The following is a 23,811-nucleotide window of genomic DNA, read 5'->3' on the forward strand; positions in this document are numbered from 1 at the left end:
TAGCATGACATAGAGCACACTTTATTTCTTAATTAGTGATAATAATTATTTAGCATTGACCGAATATCGAGTACATATCGTTCATATTCTTCTTCGATCGGAGTTTCAATAATTATAATAGATTAATTTATTATAATATAAGTGTAATTAATTGTAATGTATTGTCTGAAAGTATCACTGCGTTGCATCCACTGGTCGTCCCTTCGCTTCGTTTCGTCAAGAACAACAAGAACAAGGGATCAAGAAGAGAACGGGAACGGGGAGATCGAACTAGGGGGAAAAAAAAAAAACTAAAAAAAACCGAGAACCGAATAATACGTAAGCGTGCAATGATCAAGGAAGAAAATAATAATCGCTCGCTTCCTCTTGGGTTTCTCGATCGATTCCAGCGACATTCTAACGCTTACAAAATATAAGTGGGTAGGAATTACGAGAAACACGAAAGGAAGGGGGAGGGGAAAAAAAAGTGTGCTTCGTGTATTGGAAGAAACGAGATAATAAGCGATACATCGGGGGAGGGAGCTGGGTGGAACAAGAATGGCGTCTGTAATTCTATTCTTCCGGACCAAGGATGCTCAGTGATTGCGGGGGGCGATAGATTCGACGTCTGTCAGACCCCGAAATAGTTAGATTACAATTAAAATGCGGAGAGCTTGTCGCTTCGAACGAGACTCTGTATATACGCGCTCGTGTATAGCGGTTAACCTCCTCTTTTTCTTTCATTACGTACTAAAAATAATACGTTTAGTAAAAAGTAACCCTATCTATAATATAAATAACGTATTTCTATGAGAAATATTATTATAAAATATATATATATATATATATTATTATTATTATATATATATAGCGGAACATGTGAAAAGCTCGTTCGTCTTGATAAAAATTAAGAAAAAAAGAAATAGAGGAAAGGCAACAATGATTATTTAAAAAAAAATAAATAAATAAAAAACGAAGTAAAAAAACATCAATCAAAGTAATGATCCTTGAAATCGTTGATTCGTCGTTCGAAAAGGAGGCAAGCACTCCGCAGAACAATATTCAACATTTAACAATAGCCAACATTTATAGAGTAAGATACCGATTTGTTTTTTTCTTTTTTTTTTGTTTTTTTTTGTTTTTTTTTTTTTTTTTTTTTTTTTTTTTTTTTTTTTCCTTTAAGTTATTCGTAGATCGTTTCGTCTCGTTCTTCTTTTGTTTCGTCCACGATCCGTCGATCATATTATATTCCTATAGTTGACAGAGGTCGCTGTTACAGGTCCGCGAGGGCAACAATAAATATCACGCGACGAGAATTAGTCCCTCGTGATTTTTTTTTTTTTTTTTTTTCGTTCTTCTTCTCCTCTTTCCTTCTCTTTCTTCTTCTTCTTCTTCTTCTTCTTCTTCTTTTTCCCCTTCTCTTATTTAAACATATTTTGTACGTACCAGTACAGTGTTTCTCAAAATTGCAAGAAAAATAATCTCGATGATATGTCTCTCGTTCCAAAAGGATACTTATATTGCTATCGTTTGCACGTGGACGCAAGTTACAGGACTCCCAAAAATCGTCACGCGATTTTTCCCTTTTTTTTACCCGATCGATTGACACGTCAGACTATATATTGCACATGCACTTCATTCCTCTTTCAATGATTCTCGACAATTGCTTTGGAAGATGAAACTCACGCCTCGCTTATTCTCGTATTTTTATTAATTGACGAAATTCCTAGCAACGGTTTAACGCTCGAAAGAACATAAGGCTATCACAACCTGTATATATATATATGTATATACTATATATATAGAGCTACGAAAATCAGATTGATCGTTACTTCTTTCCTATCGGTTTTGTTACGTTTTCGCGTTTGTTTTTTTTTTTTTTTTTTTTNTTTTTTTTTTTTTTCGATTTTCGGTCTATTCTATCTCCTTGCGTGTTCCTCCATATGGCACCTAATATCGCTACGATTATTACGTTCTTTCTTCGCGTCGATCCGCCCCCAAGTCATAAAATCACAAAGAACGAGAGAGTTTTGTTCCCCGAAAAATTGCTCGAAAGAAGAAAAATACATGACAATCTTCCTTTTTCGAAAAAACGCCGTCGACATCCAACATCGAAGACCCCGGTGGTGATGAAAATTTCTTTGTATCTATGAAATTTGACATACCCTTAATATACCTCTCTGATTCGATCGTGCTTTTGAGAAACACTGATCCAGCGATCATGATTTTTAAACAGCGTGACGTTAAACTTTTAATATTGCACAACATCGATAACACTTCAATTTTTTTTTTTTTTTGTCAGGAAAATGTTTTCATACATCTCACAATGAATTATACGATAGATAAAATTATATCAATGTATCTCTTCTTCTCTTGCTTCTTTAAACTCCTCAAACTTTCTCTCTTTCTCTCTCTCTTTCGCTCGCTCTCTTTCTCTCTCTCTCTCTCTCTCTCTCTCTTCTGTTTCGTATTCGCAATGACTGAACGCTGATGACGGTAGCAGCAGTAAATCGGTTTATCAATCGAATATCCCGGTTGATAACTTGCAACGATTTTCATTTTCGCGGCAAATCAATCCTAAGTTTCATTCTTGACAATTTTTAAACGGCGCCAAGAACAACGTTCCAATTTAATAAATATATATGTTTTTTGTTATCTTTAATAATAAAGAAAATATATTATTATAGTTTGTACGTTACTTGAGATCATAATTGATGGGATTAACCGATGGGGAATGCCTAACATTTAAATATCAACGTTACCCACGAGAAGTTCCTCCTCATCTCTCATCCCTTCTCGTGTGTGATCAGCGAGAGTGAGAAGTTAAGGATAGGCTCGGAAAGAGATTAAAAAAGATGATATAACTTTTTTATTTATATCGAGTATTTTACTAATTTCGCTTCGTAAAGTAAAATATTACGAGCGAGAAGTTTATTTAGCTATATAGAGAAGCAGAAATAGAAAAGGCCTTCCTAATTTCTGAACAATTAATACGACGTCGATAATTGTAAATAATATTAATTGTTATTTAATGATATTGATTTTTTATTATAATTTCGTAATAATTTCTTAACATGGATAGAGCTACTGTGTGTATTAATTATAAATTTATGATCGTAAAACCCATTCATATTGCAACGTTGTTCTAAGGGTGCCGCGTTTAATTCATAAAATACCAACTATACGAAACTGCCATTGGAACGGTTCAAAATGTAAGGTAAGGCCAAGAACGTTTTCCATTCATGTAAATATTTTACCGTAATAGTAAATGGAAAAATATGCGAGTATCAATAATAATAATGCCATCGTCGTAGTCATCACCGTTGTCGCCGTCATCGACAACATATATATATATATATATATTTTATATAATAAGTAAGTTATATACTCTAACATTATTATAATATTATGCTTAGCAAATATTTTGTTTGAAGATTTACCTAAAATCCACGTGGCAACAAATAACCAATTTCCTTAATTACTTTCATTGTTCTGGCGGTTTGAACTCTCGTACAAAGTCCAAGATAGAAACGAAAAATCTCTAACCGCAAAGACAATTAATAAATACTTTTGGATTTCTAACATAAAGATTTTTATTTTTTCTTTCGAAGATTTCATGTTTTCATCGGCAATTTATCCTTACTATTCATTCAATAAGAATTAATAAGAATTGGATCAAAGAAAAATAAAACAAAAAAAAAAAAAAAAAGAAATGATAAAAGGCTAATAATCACGATAGGAAAATAAAGGATTAATCATTTCTAAATTAATTGTTAATTGACATAAATATTACGTTTGTTACGTCATATTCGTTTATCAACTCGAAATAGTCACAATGGAAAACACGAATGGGGATCATCTCTAATTAATTCGTCTTGTTAATCGACGACTTCGTGGAAGAGGTTCGCCGCCATTTTGAAGATCACTTAAACTAAATCCTAAATTTCTATTCGGTCTTTTTCTAAATGATCAAAAAGAACGACAAACGATACGAGATAAACGTCGAAAAAACGACAAGGGAATGGAAACGAATTACTATACAACGTACGAATACGTTTAATAATACGACTTATATGGTTTCTTTTTCGCTGCGCCATGCTGACCAACGCAAAACGGATAATATGATTTCAATGAATAATCTCTCTCTCTCTCTCTCTCTCTCTCTTTCTCTCCCTCTCACGCGCTCTATCTCTTTCTCTCTGTCTCTTTCTCTCCGTATCAATAACAGTGCGCTTGAAAACATGAGGAATAATTAAAAGGAAAATTTTAAAAACAAACGTGTAAAACATGAAAAAATGAAAATAAAGGATTAATGTAAAAAAAAAAAAAAAAAAAGTTGTTTCGAACGTTTTGGAATTCTTAAAACGAGAAACGAAAAACTTAAAACTTGATTCCGAGTAGATTCGATCATCATTATACTATAAAAATGACACAACTTGTTACGTACTACTGAATAAGTATGATTACTGAAATAGATCGTTTCAATAAATGGGAAACACTTGAGGTTAGAAGAGTAATTCGAACGTCCTTCAAAAAATTTCAATGCAGTCTTGGCGCTCTGACGTCTTTGTGCAATCAAACATTGATTGTGTGGAAACTAATGGACAATGTTTCAAACATGACACATGACGAGACGATAATAGAAAATGAGAAAAGAGCCGCCCTTGACAGTGGACTGCCATCGTAGGTACTTTACGACGTATAATATGTGTGTACATGTATAATATCTCTCGTGTACGTGTATACGTGTATTCATACTTAATCGCAATAGTGTAAGTCGTGTGTAATATTTAAGATGTTAATATATTCGTAGGGCACTTTCAAAAAATCTAAAGATCGAAAAACGAACGAGAAGTTCATAATATAAAAATGTCGATTCGTTTATTTGTCGATTCATTTGTCAAGTTGTAATTAATTTATGCGTTGCATTGGATGAAACGAGCTCTCTCTATCTCTGTCTCTATCTTTATCTTCTAACGCAAATAAATAAATCTCAACCGACATTTTTTGCATATCAACTTTCTCGTTCGCTCTTGCCTTTAGAATCTGAAAGTGTTTCGCGAATATTTGAACACCCTATATATATATATAATATATGCATCTGCGCGCGCGAAGGTCCTTACGTCGATAAAAGACACTATAACATTATATATGTACATTAACATGCGTATAGAGCTATCCTCGGGGACAAGAGGAAAAAGAAAAATAAAATGAAACAAGTAAATAGAGTAAAACATGAAGATCCATCCGTTTCGAACAAGCGGGAACCATAACGTAAGTAATTTCAATAGAGAGTAGTCTTGAAAGAGATTTTTAGGCTATTCGGAGCATAAGATAATTCTCATGGTAAACGCTGGTGAACGAATGCAGGGTCTTTGGTTACGAGACGCATTGCGTCTCCTTAAGGTAATGGCACTACGACTTGCACATAAGTTACTGGGAAATAACCCGTACGACCGTTCAAGGTACCCTCGAACCAATTTTCGTCGATTTTCCTGGTCAGAGTGATCGTATCGTTCTCCTGGAAGCAAATATATGATACATTAGTTTTTTATCATTCAAAATGATTATAAGATATATTTATATATGTGTTAATAATGGCTACGGTTTCTCATCATAAGTCTTAACTTAGCAACATTTCAATTGAAGTGTTTTTACATTTTGTAGAAACGATAGACAAATTTTGAAAGGAATATACGTTATATTTACTTTGAAGCCGAGTTCTCCAGGATTTTCTGCTTCGAAATCGTACAAAGCTGTGCAACATGGTTGTCTTGTCATCGGAGTCCTGGCTGGCGATTTGCTTGGAGATGGTAAGGGAGAAGCTGTAAAATATTAGAATTATAATTATCTTACAATTATAATAAAAATACAACAGATGAAACAAGACATGAGGCTTGCTGCAATAGCTTAAATTAAAACACTACGTATTTAAACATCTGCTCGATTATTCGAATCTTATCTTCAACAAAATGATATATGTAATGCAAAATTAAATGTAATATTTGACGCTTAAATTAAACAGCTGCTGCTCACTAAAATCTAAATAAAATTACAATGTTACAATTACAGCGAATCACATTAATATTTGAATATATAGATAACATATATCTGAATAAATTAATAAATTAATAAACATCGTGTATTATTAAAAAATAAAGTAAATAATAACACGATCGTGATATTCAAATTTTATCGTGAATCACTTCTAATTACGCTAATTACCAATATTTTTGTATAAAATATATAAGATAGCACACATAAAAAGAAAGTACGATCAAAGCATGCGAATAGATGATCGTTTTAAATAGCTAAATTAGAATACATCAATAATATACAAAAGGCAAAACAGTAATTACTTTCTTGCCCTGTTTGCGGTGCACGAAAAGCGATAGAATCGAAATTGAATAATTAATTGATCGATCGAATCCTACGGTAGGAAAAACCAACCCCATGCAAAATTTACCATTGGCAGATTGTGGCGGGTTTCCGGCTGGAAATAGCTCGAGCTGCGAGCGCTTCCCCTCCACATGAATTGGAGACCCGGCTCGACTTGCCCCTACATCGTGTCAGAAGGACAGACATTCAAGTATACGAAAGTATACACACACAACAATCGAGTAACGTGTATGAAAGTGTTAGAGATGAACTTAATAAAACAATTCGTAAATCAATATGTACACAATTCACAAGTGTACATACAATTGTTTTTAAAATTATTGAAAATACAAAAAAGTTATTCGTTGTAATTAGTTATTTAATTTGAAAAAGAAATAAAATAAAATATATTTGAAGAGTTAAGTAAATAATACGTATAGAGATTTTATTTTAAATTGAATAACTTTTTTACATTTCAAACAAAAAAAAAATAAAAACAAAGATTAAAACTATTATTAAACATCAAACTTAATATGAGATTAGAGACATTGTTATTATATATAAGATTACTAACATGTGTAATTAGTTTGGTCTACTTAATTTTATGTTGATCAACTTTCATAATAAAGTCAAAATATGATTTTATCAACTTTTATACTTTACTGTCATCTTCATTATATGAAACATTGTTCCTAATTACATTAATGTATGTGTATATATCTTTTTAAGTGCACAAGATTAAATAAAGTTAATGTCCATCTGACAACTAGAAAAATGGCAGGGGAAATTCAATCAGGAAAGAGTAACGACAACGTATACGGCAATAGTGTATAGTTGCAGAACATGTAGAGAGATGTTGCATGACAGAGGGAACAAGAAACAGACAGCCAATCCACCCGCAAGTATCATTATTTTGTATATGTATGTGTGAAATGTGTTTTACCATGGAGGGAGAAGTTCCCACCGTTCATAGCATCCGATGTAGGTAATCCATCGACGTGCAAATCGGCCAATGTTTTCGGTACGAATTCCAGTTTTGGTTTATTCGCCGCTTCGTCTTTTCTATAATTAAAAATAAAGTAATTATTGTTACTTTATAGAATTATTATGAATAATAAATGAAAGATAATTTCATAGTAATTTCTTAATCTAAAAATTGAAAAAAAAAGAATTCATATAACATCATAGTTAATTTAGATTACATAAATTTAACAATTCATTAGTTAATTGACACATACTTCTCTAAAAGTGTCTCTGTTAATGTTCTCAGAATTTCAGTACATTGTTGATGATACTCCAGAAGAGCTTCACTGAATGTTGCCAACTGTGCCACTTGTTCTACCTAAAAATAAAATAATTCAAGTTTACATTCATTTCGTTTCAATGAAAAATAATATTGTTGTCAATTTATTTTTCACTTACGTCATTTTCCAAAAGATTGAACATGCCCAATTGTGCTAGGTGGAGACTCTCAGCGAATTTTTCCTCAGCTTGACGAATCTCGTCGTCTGAAACGTGAGAACCTGCTCGCAAAATTTGCGCCGGTGAAAATATTAAAAATTGCACTACTGGGTTGCTTCAATGCCTAAATTCGATATATAATAAAATAGCACAAACAAAAAAGAATAAATACTAGCAAAATTAAACCGTGTGAATCTAAATTTCAATTGTACAAGTTCCTTCCTTCTCTAAACGCAAGCATGTACAAATATTAAATTTTCATATAAATTATATTGAATACAATGCATTCAACATTCGCAATACCTTTGATGCACTTATGAACATAATTATACTTCTTACAAACTACATTTAATATATTTATTATTAGTATTTTCATGATATGATCTGAATTATTTAATCTAATTATGTATTACTACAATACTAAAATTATATGTATCTATTTAAAAAGAAATATATAAACATCAAAATCTAAAAAAAAAGAAATTATTCTAAGAGAAGAATTTATTCTAAAAAAATCATAATTACATTTTTACTATTATTTACTATTATACTGCATTTACTATTAATGAGAATTTAAAATATGTATTTTTTAAAAATTTAAAAGGAAATTGAAATGTTGATAAATTTAATTATGACTATTGCTATAAAGCAACTAACGGAAAGTTTATTAATTATTGTACGTGAAAAAATCACGCACCAGTGTACGGTGATGAACTTTTCGCTGGACTTCCAAAATGAGGACTGCTAGATCTTTTTCCGGCTAATGATTAATAAGAATATGCAAATAAATGAATGAAAAACGAAATGTTTTTCTTTGCTTTTTATACAAAACAAAAAATGAAAATCCTAATAATCAATATTTTACATTCAAAATCATATTTTACATCAAAATCTATAATGAATAAAATTATAATCTGAGTGTAATATCAAGAATATTTTATCTCTTCTGTAAGAATTTATACGTAACAAAAACATTGTTCAATATCTAATTACTTAATTTAAAAAAAAACTGAAAAGATTAAGTTTAATATTCTTCAAATTGTATCCAATATGATAAAAATTCTAACCTATAATCTAACGAAATATCTCGCCTGATAAAATAAAAAATTATCATTACGATGATATCCATCAACTATATATAATCAATAATATAATTAATCTATGACAACGTGCACATGCAGCAGAACATGCGAATGGAATGCCTGTAAAATAAAAGAGACCCGTAAATATTAAGAATTACAAACAAAGGAAGAACGCGTGTAATATCATTGGATGGAACAACAATTTCTTTCTTTTTACGCGATACCTTTCTCTAATTTGACGATTTATCTTCAATACGGAAAGACACGAATATATATATATACGTATATGTGTATAATTGCAAACGGGCACGCGTCGAGTTTTCGTGTTCGTTGCAAGGACGCAACGTATACGGCCCCAACGTGTTGTGCTTAAATAAATCAATAAACGTCGCGGAGAGATAAAGTCAACTCGCGGCCAAGTATACCTTTCGCTTGACGTCTTCTCTTGCAATCGAAGTCCAGCCTTCGTCCCTGAAGTTTTTTCCGGTGATGCTGAAAACAAAAGGTTATATATCAGTCCCATTCACGAATATTCTCTCCCTTTCCTTCCTTCTGATCTCGTCGTATTCTTGTCGCGTTAAACTGGGACAGCGCTACTCGACGGGGCAGAAGAAAGGGAACTTTTTTTTTAATAAACCACCACCAGCCTACCATCACTTCTTTCAGATCTTTAGTCTGCAAATGGTGCAGAGGCTCAAGGAAGTTTTGTTTAATGTTGTCGTCCAACGAATATTTCACGTCTGCCATCTGCTTCATCGCCTCGCCCATTTCAATCAGAGCCTGAGCTGTAAACAGGAATTAGAAAAGATAAATGAGCCGAATCTTTGTCAGCGTTCAGATACATACTTATGCGTCTACTTTGCCGGTTGCTTTGCAAGAAGTTGCAACTTGTACGGTCAACGTAAATCTTCTAAAGTTAGAGCAAAGGTAAAGAGGTATTATTGATAACGAAAAATCTTCAAATTATTTATATCGAATAGATTAAACTGTTTGTATCTTCGAACTAGAAGATAGGATATTTTTTTTTTATATACCTGAGAATCAAAATTCAAAATAATTTGACGTTGCTTTTTATTTTTCAAAAAAACCGTGGTTCAGAAGCATCTGAATGTAAAAGTCAGATGAATTTTAAACGAACGTACCGAAAATACTATCCTCCCCTAATTTCTTTCCATAAGTAAGCATACAATCGCCGAGAACACCTTCTGGCTGGGGATAAGTCGAGGCCTTCGCTTGACCGCTGAGCTTGCTGATGCCCTTGACCGCGGCCATCTTCGCTCTTGCTGTGGGATTTGGCTGAAGGAACTCTTTCGTTTTCATTTGTAACTCCTCCACCAGCTCGTACGTGACGTCCGTTTTCTACGATTAAAGTTTTATCACCCTGTACATTAGCTAGTTCCATCCAGATAATACAATATTTATTTTTATTTCTTCAGCCTCCTCATTCGTAAGTTTCGAGTAATAAGGGATTCAAGCAAGAAACGAAATTTCATGAAACGATCGGAAAATCGATTCAAGGTTAAATGAATGAAACAGGAACACTTCGTGGAAACCTTAAAAGTGTAGAAACACATACTCACCCTCTCCATATCCATAAAATCGACGTCGAGCTTGGTTCCTTCCGCTCCGCCCATCTTCTCAGTCATATACTGAAAAAAAATAAAAATTGTTAAAATGATAAAAATCCACTGATGATAGCAAAATTTTAGAAAAAGTACTTTCTGCTCCTCGATTTTTTTTTTTTTTTCTTTTTTTGTATCATTCTTTGTTTAAATTAAATTCCATATATTTTCGCTGTCTTTAATCAAAGTCGTTTCGAGAGATTAAAAATTAAATGTACTCTATAATGATAAATTGATACACAAGAGTGTTTCCATTTTGAAACTTTCAACGTATAATTATCTTCTAAACTACTCGTTACTACTTCGAAAGATGAAATAAGTAGAATTTATTTTGCATAAATTGCATAAATTGAAAGTTGTGAGTTATTATATGGAACACGATTTCCTGAATAACAAATTCTTGAAATTATAATAACGATATCTTAAATCCGTTCAATTCGATCAATCGTTTTCCACAATTATAATATAATTTTCGTTTCAATTTTCTCCTTCGATATTCATTCATAAGAATGAACAATCTCTTTTTTTTATAGGATTCAATTTGTGAAACCACTCTTCTTTGTGTGAATTTTATCCAATTTAAAAAAAAAAAAAAAATGATAAATCCCATTTATCGAGCCCATTTTAAGAAAAATATCTCACTCTATAGTTAGGTATCATCGATAAACCGGAAATTGTCCCGTTGCATCTCTATAAAGAGAGGAGATATCATAAAAATCTCAAAGGTACGTGTATATATATATATATATTTATGGGTGGTAGTCGATTGGTCGATGTCAGTTAATTGCTCGTAAAGCGAGATCATCTTGAAAGACGAAACGAGATTTCCTACGGTCGAGAAATATCCGTGAGGGTCAGAGTTGAGGGCAAAGGATACGGCCGGCGAGATGTTTGAAAAGGGGAGAAAATGCCAGTGGCAGAAAGGATACCCTTTCCCCTCCCCCCCTCTCCTCCGGATCAATAATATTCCCAGTGAATTTCGATGTAAAGTAACGCGCCTCTGAAATTTTGCCAATAAATGTGAAAAGAAACTGTGCAATTGTATATTCAATGATCGCTTGACGACTTTTATGATCGCGATCACGATTGTTACAATACACAAGAATTTTAAGAATATACGATAGATAGATAAAAAAAAAAAAGAAAAATCGTATAAAAAATTAAATACGTTGTATATAAGAGAATAGAATAGAAGATTAGAGAAGTAGCGTGATGGAGATACGATAAATTGATAAATTTAATTTTGCAAATCCAATGAAAATAAAATCGTGTCAAATCGTCAAAGAGCGGGGAGTACGATGGAAAATGCGAGAATTCTTTCTAGATATGCTTTATATTACGTAACTTGAAATAAAGAATTGTAAAAAAAAAAAATCCAATTAAACATAATTTCATTCTTTTAATTGAATTAAAATAAATGAATTAAAATAAATAAGAATAAAACGTAAAGTAATGGATATTTTTCTTATTCCCAATATTATGAATTTTATATTGTATTATTCGTTTATTTTTATTTATTCTTTCTTGCGACATCTATATGTAACTGGAGTATATAAATTTCACAATGTAGTAACGGCAGTTAAAAAAAAAAAAAAAGAAAAAAGAAAACGTATCGAATCTCATTTCTTCTTCTGCGTTTAAAAGAGCAAAAAAAGCGTTAAAATTTTGATTCTCTTAATAAAAATCGTTTTGTCACGTTTTTGTCACTGTTCATCGTTTACACGAAACTTGCACGAATAAGAAATACGACGAATCTCAATTCTTTTCATTGGAAGAAACACGCGAACAATTTCAATGAAAACGTTATCCAAGTATGAATGAGAATTGCAAGCATTACACCACGCACCTTTTCGCAATTATTACGAGCGCAATATCGTAGACATCTCCTCCCATAGAGGATGAATCATCCACACTAACAATATAACGCGAAACGAAAAGCAATTCATTTACATAATAATAACAAATTCCCTATCGTGAATCATCTACGATCCTTCTCTCTTTTCATATCTGTTTATATCTGCTGCGAATCAATTATCGTTATTTTCATTTACTTCTATAGACAATGGATTGGTATTAGGATTTTTTAAATAATTGCGTATATGTATTTTCGTTCTTTGTCGCGTATCCTTAGAAAGATCCTAAGAAAGATCTCTTCATAAAAATATATGCAGAAATGGGATCATCAGAGGTTAAGATTCTCGATGTATTTCTCTTTAAGAAAACTTTTTTAACATTCCAGATATACGTTCAATTTCATCGAACACGTTCCAAAATTAAAGGATAAAATTTAAAACTTGGTATTTGGTTATCAATTTAAAAAGAAAAAAAAAAAATTGTCATCCTCGAAAGAATCCACGTAACGCACCATCTCTTCCCTTCCTATCGTATCGTGGAGAGACAATGTTTTTAACACGACTTTGTAAAAAGATTCGTTTAGAAAAAGAAAGGAAAAAAAGAAAGAGAAAAAAAAAATTCATATTCAATTGCGATATTATTCCGTAATAATCGCATCATCGATATCGAAGCAACAATATACCGTGATCCTTGAAAACTGCAAAAGCCAAGCAACACGATTATTTGATAAAGTTCCTGTTCGACCGTGACCTATATTTAACATTGACCCACTTGTAGAGCCAGTACCGCACGCAGGAACATAGGTAGCGTTGCCGATTACACGTCGTCCTAGAGTAAATCTGACCCACATCCGGTACTTGCAACGTCACGTGCCGTTTCATTCGAATTTATGCACCGATTGTAGGTAACGTTACGATGGCCAAAGCGCGGATGAAATGGCTCGTCAAACCCATTGTGCCATTCCCGATAACCAATTATTATTGCGAAACGGAGAGTGAGATCGAATAATCGAATAATTTTTTTTCATATGTGGATAGATCGAAAATTATTGATCATGATTAAAAAAGTAGTTAGAATTTAGAAATCAAGTAGGAATTAAATAGTAATTTAGATAGATATTTTATTAAACAACTGGTTAGGTTAGGTTAGGTTAGGTTAGGATAATATCTAATTTGATCAAAATTTGTTTTCTAATTTGTTATATAAATAAATTTATATAACAATGATACTAGATAATACAGTTGATATTGCAGTATTGCATCTCAAAAACTCAAAATAATTTCTGTGATACATCAAACATATATAATGGAGAATGATTCGTAGATTTTGAAAATTGCGACAAGAAATCTTATACAGCGAAATTCAAAATGATTAATTCGGGATGATAAATAGATATAAAATTATCTAAAATTATGTAAGTCTAACGTTATCCTGTAACTACGTATATAAGAGTAGAAATAATAGTATGATTTCCTAGTTTGATATTTTTGATAAGATAAAATTATATTTACATTAGATTTTTGCTCTGTGTAATTTGAAAACAAGTTGAAATAACTCTGCTTCAATCATTAATCATTTCTTTTACAATTCAAATGACAGATTGATATTATTTGACTTTAAATTTTCCCATATAAATCAATCAAAAGTAAAATGATAAATAATAAAATAGTAATAGGATAAAAATATTCAAAGTTATTAATAATAACTGAAAATTGAAGTCACAAATAAATAATTTGTAAAATTATATAATATATATACTGTCCCCAAATTTCTTATGAGATATCTTAGAAGAAACTTACGGATAAGATGTTATTTTAAGTCAATGGGTAAATCAAATATACATTGATTTTAGTATCGAGCCTTTGACTTAAAATAACATCTGCCAGAGAAGGGGAGGAGGGGTGGGGATTAACACTAAAATCGTGTATATTTTAACAATTCTTCTATCTATTTTAACTTTTCAGAAACTATTTTAAGAATTCATCTCGGATTGGAACAAGTGTCAGCCAAAATAGGAATTAATTGTTCCACTCAAGGCACATTGAGGCAAACGAGACTTCTGTTCTCGGGTCAGAACACTGTAGTAATGGTTGGAACGTCAATCGATACGTAATCGGGAATTGTTTCTAATTAAATGTGGTAGAGGAAGTTTTGGTAATAATTATACTGGATGGACAGAGAAATCGATAAGCAAGTATGATTATTTTTGAAATTGCTTTCAAATTATTTTCACAATTGATAAAATTAATCATATACTGTGATACAGATATTGTTTGCTATTCCATTTAAAAATTGTATCGAGTCAAAGCTACAATGTAAGATGAATAATAATTATTTGACATAAAAAATATTCTGCTGAAAATAATATTGAATTTTTCATTTGAATATGAAATGACATTCATTTTGTATGAATAACTAGATATATGTATAAACGAAATATTTAACGAATTAAATTAATGATGTACACTTATGTAAAAAAAAAAAAAAATTAGTATAATAAATCTGGAATTATATTCGAGTGCAATATTCGAATGGAATAACAAAGAAATCGATATTCAAGATTAAATTAACTCAAATATATATATATATATATATATTAATTTTAATCCTCGATGAATATAAAATCAGCATAAGTAAAGAAACATTATAATTGCTTGAGAAAACTGAGAGAGAGAGAGAGAAAGAAGAACTTTATCGAGAGAAGGACGAACATAACTCGTTATCGATAATAATAAACCTGACAAATTAAGCTTTATCGAGAAAAGCAAATATTTCATTTCAGATCAATCTATTGGCTTTCAATCAGGAAAAATGTTTGTACTTTTGGAATAAGATTAGTTACTAATTTTTAGTTTAATAATAATAATATGTGAAAATAACAAGCAATATTGATACATCTAAAATATACAACCTTATCATTAGTTCTTTTTCATATTTTAAATATTTTTTAATCATCTCATTATGATAAAAGTTTATATAATTTGCATAATAATTATGCATATATACATATATGTCTTTTAAAAATTCATTTTAATTTTGAATATATAACGTTATATAAAATAATATAAAAAAAAATAGATTTTTGTCCAAGATTACTTTCTAATTTAAAATTTTATTAACGTATATATGTATATATATATATATATATATATATAAAATACGTTAATATAAAATGAAAGAAAAAAAACTTTTTTTTTTGTTTTAATTAAAATACTTTCGTAAAATGTTTTATCAAATGTTTCAACGTGAACATAATATGAAAGCACAGCATTGTTTCGCGATAAAACTCCGTGTAACAGTATCTAAAACTAATTATCGACAAGAACGGGTAAACAGTTTAGGATACTGGTAAATTGATCATTAGAGGTACGATATGGATTGTTCTATAATGCTCGTTCATTGTGCTATTTATCATTCTATATTTGCGCCATTCTCAGTCTATGTATATTCGAATTCAAATTTTTTCTTTTTTTTATCAAAAAAAAGATTGAAAAATGAATTTGATTTGCAGATTGATGTAAGTGTGGTGAATTTATTAAATCGTAGAAATAAATTAAATACGTGTATTTAAAGTTGAAAAGAAAAATACCACTCGAACCTACATTTGAAACCTCAATAGTGCATTTTAAAAATCTATCTCTGCACGTTGGTTACCGCATTACGATCAATTCGCACTTCGTTCAATAATTACATAAGATGAAAGTTTGTTGCATTGTATAATCCTTATCACTCACGAGCCATGCGGATATCTTTACTAAAATCATCAATCTATTACATCGTTCGATACTAAAATTCGCGTTATTCGTAATTATAAAATATAAATTATATAATTTCGTCAAATATTAAATTCAAATAATTAGAAAGTCAATAGAAAGTTAAGTAAAAAATTTTAAATCATTTTTAATTGAAAAATTTCTCCAATATTGTTATATCACATTTTCTTCGATACGTACAGCACGAGTTAAATCATTTCTAATCATTATCAATTTCTTTCATCAATTCAACAAATTTTCAGAATTAAAATCGTACCATTTCCATCGAATTATTTAAATAATAAAATTTTACGCGATCATCGCGTCGACCGATTAAAATTAATCATCGACAAAACTCGATAATTTTGCAAAAAAAAAAAGAGAAAGTATTTCTTCACAAATCTCTTCAAACGGTGCGCAAGATTCCTCGATTTATCAAATTACGAAACACAATCAAAATTTCGTCATAGAAGAATATTCCTTGCACAAGTATTTCCCTTTAATAATATAATCTTAACGATATTAATATAATCGAAATTTCGCGATAAGAAACGAAAAGTATTCGATGCACGGATGCAAGTATTCATCAATGATTTATCAAACGGTGGAATAACAGTTGAAATCAGTGGCATGACCCAGTAAAAGTCGGCAAAATATCCGCGATTATTACAAAGAGAAGAATCGTGATTCTCCCTGTGGCGAGGTAAGCTTAAAAATCTGGCCTCGAAAAACTTGGCGAATCTCGGTCAGTTAACCGTGCGTGGGTGTAACACGATTCTGCAGCCTGTAGCATATCGTAATTACATTATGAAAAAGAAACGTTGAATATCGGCCGAGTTTCGAGGATCTATCGACAATCGCCGGTAGCGAATTACAACGCGATTCCTGATGATGATGGTGATGGTGGTGGTGGTGGTGGAAGTAGGAGATTTCCGCCAGAGGGTAGCTTTAAAACCGGGTCAAAAAGTTGGATCGCGATATTCAATCGTGGAGAAGGCAACGTGGATCGTGCCACATTCCTGACAGTTTCATCTTTTTCCACCACCACCCCCTTCCCTCCCTCCCCACGCCTCCTCTCCACCCTGCTTTTGCCCGAATAAACCGAGTCGACCGATACGAATCGTTTTCCTCGAAATACGAAATACTCCATTGTGTCCTGAATGGAACACCAATGGTGAACCAAAGAAACGAAAATTGCTAATTATACTAATATAACGTTACGATTGGCTCGACTCATTTTCATAACGTGTACGCGAGGAATTGCGAATAACTTGAAATAGAATCGTAGAAGTAAAGTTTTGTGATCGTTCTGTCGTGAAAAAAAAAAAAAATTGCGCTTACATGACATATTGATAAACGAGCATCGATAAGAGAAGGCCGATTACGAACGTACGATAATCTTATGATAAAATTGTAATGTATATATACAGTGATAATGTATATATAAGTGATATTCGTTTATACATAAATAAAACAATCTTATAAATATAAGATAAAAACAAATAAACTCACCTGATTGGCTTTGTTAATCTGTTTCTTCAAACCCGCGAACGCCATGGTGTTGGTGGTGGTGATGACACTTCTGGCTTGCCTCTGGACACGAAACACGAAGAAGAGAGAATCTGGAAACAAGAGAAAAGGAGAAAAAAAAAAAACTATAATCGATGCGTGTAGTGAAACGATCGGGGCAAATTTTTGAAAAACAAAGAAAGAGTTTGAATTTATGACTGGCCGGTTGGCTGCTCGCCAGATCCGGCCATCCACGGACGGATGATTTTCAATGTTATCGATCGACCACGTTTTCCAGCATCATGACTTACTTCTGATGTAATAATCGCCGACTCACGTACACACACACGGTCAACGTTTAATCCTTTTCAATATTTCAGTATCTACGCATGTATGTGATACGTATGCACATATATATATATATATATATATATGACGGATAGAAACCCACTTGCGATAATTTCGCCAATTTCACTGATGAAAACGTTTGTATATACTGACGTACCGACAAGAGTCCGGCTTACTCATAGAAAATTACATCTTTTCCTTTCTCGACCGACTACGCTCCCTTCTTATACGTACGTTATATTCTTATGTATATTCATTCCATCGCGGAACAAAGACGACTCGGTTCCAAAAATAGAGTGTCACGCTCATAAAGAGAAATTAACGAATGCCGTCCCTCTTAATAAGCCGCGCGGCTCCTTCGAGAAGAGAAGAGAACAAGTGTCGTACGAATAAGGGCAAAGGTTGCGCGGAGGGAAAGATGGTTTCATCTATGTACTTTATAACAAGCTAATAAAGACTGGTAATGGTGTAACGTCGATAAACAAAGAACGATACAACTGCTGTACACAATAATATCGAAATTCTGTTCCAATTGACCTGGTGATACCAGCGCCGTTCCTATTCTCTCCTTTTCTTTGTGACAATGTTAGAAACGTTAAAAAAAAAAAAGAATATATACTTGTATTTATCAAGCACAATATTCGTTCCCATCTTTTAGTTTGGAAAGTAGAAAAAGAAAATTTTGACGATCCGGTATCGGGTAAGATTCCCTCATTTTTTACGAATATCGCAACATTAAAAAAAGTATGTATAAGCATATATCGAGTGGATGTATGCACATAGTTTCGGAAGGAGAGGAATCGTTAATAGATACAGATGCAACGATAGAGCAAATCTCTCACCTCTAGAGTTAGTGATCGAAACGGCACGTCCTTATAGCACCCTCGTTAAAATCGTGGAAATCGGTTACCTCGTAGCGCACCGGTAATCCCACCGAATTGTGGGAATACCGAACGACAATCGCGGTCGTACGAGGCACACGCAAGTGGGAAAAAGTCTAAGAGTTAGAAAGAGCGTAGAGATCCGCGTGGACCGCGAGCACCACGAGCACCACCGACTCGTACGTGGTCGGTTTTGCACACTGCGCCTCTTCCTCGAAGGGTAGTTTTCAGCCCGACCGATCGATACCCGGCATCCACTCCATCCTTATCCTCCCACTGTGCTCCCTTTCGCTCGCTCCGAACCAACATAGTAGAATATAGTATAATCTTCCTCTCTCTCCATTTGCCTTTCTCCCTCTCGCTTCCTCGCCAACTTCCCCTACCTTCGTCGCGTCGCTCTCTCTCTCTCCTTTTCCTTCGATCATCTTTCTCTTTCGCGCTCCCATCCTTCCCTTCCCGAGTCTCTGTTCAACTTTTTGCTACTGAACGCTTCTATCGTTCATATCCCCTCCTTCCTCTGCTGCACTCTTTTCTCCTTCGCGATCTCTACCTCCACTTTGCCCAAGCTAAATGTCCCAAGCTCTCTTGTATTCACACTACACTTTCCCTTATTCCCTTTTCATTCCTTTCTTCACTCTGTTTTCTCTCATTCTGAATTTTCCTGGATTCCCGGTCGGATTTCAAGTGTGTGCCGCGCACTTTCTATTCCCCACTTCCACTCCCTCTTTCCCTTGTTTCTTTCGTTTTTTTCCTTTCTTTTTCTGCCGCTACTGGATTTCCCTCGCCCACGCACCGGCTAATCTCAACCCTCTCGCGAACTTGTCCACACGCGTTTTTGTACGTTCGGGGGACAGAGTCAAGTAGCGGAAAGTATCGCCGAGAAGAAAGAGACGATATTTCTATGGAGTTGGACGCTTGGAATAATAAAGGAAGGGTTTGGATTAAATTACGTTATATTTAATGATGTTGAAACTTCGACTATAGCGATGAAACAAATGATAACACGTTAACGTGTTAATTATATTATCATAGTATTGGATATTAGAGAAATAAAAAAATTAAAAAAATAAAAATTATTACTATGATCGTAAAATAAACCTTCGAATATTATTCCATTTTAACAAAACTATTTCAATAATTATTTTCCCTACTCTTTGCTTAAAGATATATAGATATCCACTACTAACACGCGAAGTATGATTATTATATTAGATCTTGGAAAATATTGATTTAAATAACATAAATGAATATTTGTTTTTTTTTTTCTGAAATTGATAGTATCAGGTTTTAGAAAAAAATAAGACAAAAAAAAAGAAACATTTAGAATATACAAATAGATTATAATTTTTATTTGAGAAATTTTCATTTATATTTTAATATATGGTAATTGCATTTGATATTATTATGATAATTTCTAGCAAATTATTTTTTTCATGAACGACATTAGTTCTGTTACATTAGTTCTGTTAAATATATATATTTGATCGTTATAAAAATTATTATAATCACATTTCAAATTTATTTCAAGAATTGAGAACATCAATATTAAATTATAACAGTTACATTGTATGGTAAATGTATTATTATATTTTATTGTTAAATGATAAAAACTAGTAATAAAAAGAACACTGATATTTAAAATATATTAAATAATTATTAAATCTCGAAGAACTCGATCAATAACAAGGAAGAAATAGCGAAACTTGGCAAAAAGTTGCGCACTATGCAGTTTCCACTCGATAAAATTCTTCTAATTGTAAAGAAATGGTAATTTTTTCACTGAATATTTTTAAAATTGATTATTTACTGAATTTACTATAACTAACATCAATGCGAAAAAGTATAAAAATATCATTAAGTTTTTCAATTGTGAATAAAATTAAATAAGAAGTTTGCAAGGACAAAAGAGTTGATCTTCATTTTTTTGGACTCTTGCCATTCTCTTCTAATTCTATTTTTAACTTTAATTAATTTATTAATTAGTTATCAGAATATATCTAATAATAATTATATAAATAAATCATTTGTTAAAATTAATCATTTTTTCTTTGTAAAATTATATTATTATAAAATTTACAAAATTCAAAATATTATAAGTATATAAATGATTTCTTAAAATAAAAAATTTTTTTTTAAATTCCACTACATTTATATCTCATAGTATATATATTTTATTAATTTTTTTTAATTTTTTTATATTATAATAATATAATATAATAATATAATAATATATATCGTTGTTTCTTAACTAGAATCGACCTGAAAGAACAAAGATTCAAAGGATTTTGCATGAAAAAGCCACGGTATTAAATGTAACGAAAGGGGCATAAAAAAACGTATTTATTTGAAAACTTATTATCTCCAATAGCAAAGAAAGAGCATGATACTGTATATAAATATTTTTATAACAATTATATGTGAACATTTATAAATGAATTAATTTTCTGATTGATTAAGTATAATAATTTTATTTTAAGATTCAAATTTTGATAGAATGAACACATTATGTTTTTTCTTATTTTTCATTTATGAATAATAATTAAAATTTAAAACATTTTAAAACGTTTGAAAGTTTTTTCATATAAATATTATTTCTAATATTATTTATAAAAATTATTATCCCTTTAACTCTTTATAAATTTCTAATTCTAATTTTATTATCTTCACTATTGTTAAATTTTAATATTTTTGCAATTAAAATTTTCCAACAAATAATTATCCAAATCAATAATTATAAAAATCCAAAAAATTCATAATAATTTTTAATAAATTTTTATTCAAAAATAAAGTTATCATATTAAAAAAATATTTGGAAACAAATTAAATGCATATATATCAAAGTGATGAAGAAATCAATCATCATCAAAATGATATTACTGCAAAAAAATCTATAAAAAATAGAGAAATTCTAAAATTCTGTGAATTTTGTACATTTGTCAGTGAATAATTATCAGAGAATTATGATTAGGTCATAGTACTGCTATCATTCGATAACATTCTGTCGCTTTGTACGCCCCCCATAAGCTGAGTGTACATCCGCTATATAAACCACCCCCACACAGACTTCGTGAAAATACTTCTAAAAATATATAATAGTCCAGCAGGAGACGATATTAATCTATCAAGTTAAGCCAACTTTTACTTTCATTTTTCTTATGCAATTTTTTGTTATGAACTCTTTCATTGTCAATTATAAAATAAATTGTAAAATAATTGCGAAGCAAAGAAAGAAATAATGATAATGCAATAAAGTATAAAAAATTTTTAAAAACATTAATTCTCATTCTATATTTTATCAACATTTTTATTATTAAATATATTAAATTGTTTAAGAGAAAATTTAATTCATTTCTATCGCAAATAAATAAATAAATACTGAGTTTTATTATAACTATTAATTTAGTTTAATATGAAAATAATTAACAAATAAATAGTCGAAACAATCAATAATTGATATTTTTTAAAATATAAATTTTAAAACGAGGAAATTATATAAATTAATTAATAATAAGTCATATAAATCAATTAAATTATTTTATTAAAAATTTATCTTACTTAATTAGAGTAAAAATTGATTGTCAGTAATAGTAGCTTTACGCACATGAAAAACTAACCTATCTATTATGACTTATGCTATAATATTGTTTCATTTTTTATATTGCAATCTCATTATTATTCATTTACATAAACAACATATTATAATAAATATACATACAAATTAAAAATAAATATCACGTTTTTATTAAATCATTTATAAATACCATTTAATCACTTATTAGAAATCTATGCAAAAAAAAGTTAAATCTATAGATAACTTCATAAGAAACTATATCTATTTATAATTTTATAAAAAAATATAATATATAGATAATATAAACATATCAATCATTTGCTATTTATTTCAATTGTATTTTTTTTTCGATATAATAATTTAACATAAAATATATCACATTATTAATTACATTATTGCATTATTACATTAATCTTTTTGCATTATATGTCTTTTATGCAATATATATATATATAGATACAGATATATTAATGCATAAAATAGATAAATTATAATATTATGCATAATAATATAATATTATGCATAAAAATAGATAAATTATATACATAGAATTCATGAAAAAAAAATAAAATTAAGTGTCTCAATTAAAAAAAAACACTTTTAATGTATATTAATATGTCTAAGTGTTCGTGTTAATGCATTGTTATTGACAAATTATAATTAAATATTATTAACAAATATATATATATATATATATATATATATATATGTGTGAATTATTATTAATAAATGTTTCAAACAAATAGTAATTTCAAATCAAATTTTACATATTTGATAAAAATAAAGACTTTATTAATATATAATTTTAAAAAAACACTAATTTCTATTACAAACTTTTTTAATATTAAACATTTTAAATGTGAATATTATTATATTTCACTGAAATTTAAAAATAACAATAATGATATCGCGCCACCAATCACAAAATGTTGCTGTTAGTAACCAGAAATGAATATGGCGTCAACTTAACGTTTGTTTTTACTTTATATTCATTTTGTAATTTGTAAGTACGTAATATATAATACCACACTTTAATTAGATATGCCTTTGTTTATTAAATGCACAAAAACAAATAAACTTAACAAATATGTCAAACAAGAATACTGAACCTATCGAATGTATATACAGTATATCCGTGTATTGAATAAACGAATCTATTCAAACGTTTCTTTGTAAAAAGTACAAAAATTAATAATTCTAAGAAAAATAATAAGTATTATTTGTTTAAGAATACTCACCGTATATTAATTTAATGAGAACAGGAAATTGTTTAAAACTGCAAATGGACAAACCCCCTGCTATGATTTGACACAGACGACAGCTGTTTGAAGTTTCCAGGAGTAACGCTAGATTGCTCTTCTAACAGTATATAAA

The 23,811-nt window shown here is 30.5% G+C and overlaps 1 protein-coding gene across 8 annotated transcripts; it reads right to left on the reverse strand.

Annotated features, from left to right (window-relative positions):
* Nucleotides 1–23,745, reverse strand: LOC122711926 (endophilin-A). 8 transcript variants are annotated; one of them, XM_043931121.1, is made up of 13 exons: nt 23,676–23,745; nt 17,641–17,750; nt 10,481–10,549; nt 10,043–10,259; nt 9,552–9,685; nt 9,326–9,392; nt 8,516–8,578; nt 7,780–7,865; nt 7,596–7,699; nt 7,322–7,419; nt 6,446–6,538; nt 5,689–5,804; nt 1–5,500 (listed from the first exon to the last, which is right to left on the reverse strand). In XM_043931121.1, exons 2-13 carry the CDS (start codon nt 17,683–17,685, stop codon nt 5,381–5,383), a joined length of 1,212 nt encoding a protein of 403 aa, XP_043787056.1. In that variant the 5' UTR covers nt 17,686–17,750; nt 23,676–23,745; the 3' UTR covers nt 1–5,380. The 8 variants fall into 8 exon arrangements, with proteins under 8 accessions (XP_043787056.1, XP_043787063.1, XP_043787098.1 ...); XM_043931128.1 differs by lacking the exon at nt 23,676–23,745 and adding an exon at nt 18,828–19,142; XM_043931163.1 differs by lacking the exon at nt 6,446–6,538.
* Between the last annotated feature and the right edge of the window lie 66 nt (nt 23,746–23,811).

This window comes from Apis laboriosa, unplaced genomic scaffold, assembly GCF_014066325.1.
Source record: "Apis laboriosa isolate Shangri-la unplaced genomic scaffold, ASM1406632v1 scaffold112_cov148, whole genome shotgun sequence".
Classification (NCBI taxonomy): Eukaryota; Metazoa; Arthropoda; class Insecta; order Hymenoptera; family Apidae; genus Apis; species Apis laboriosa.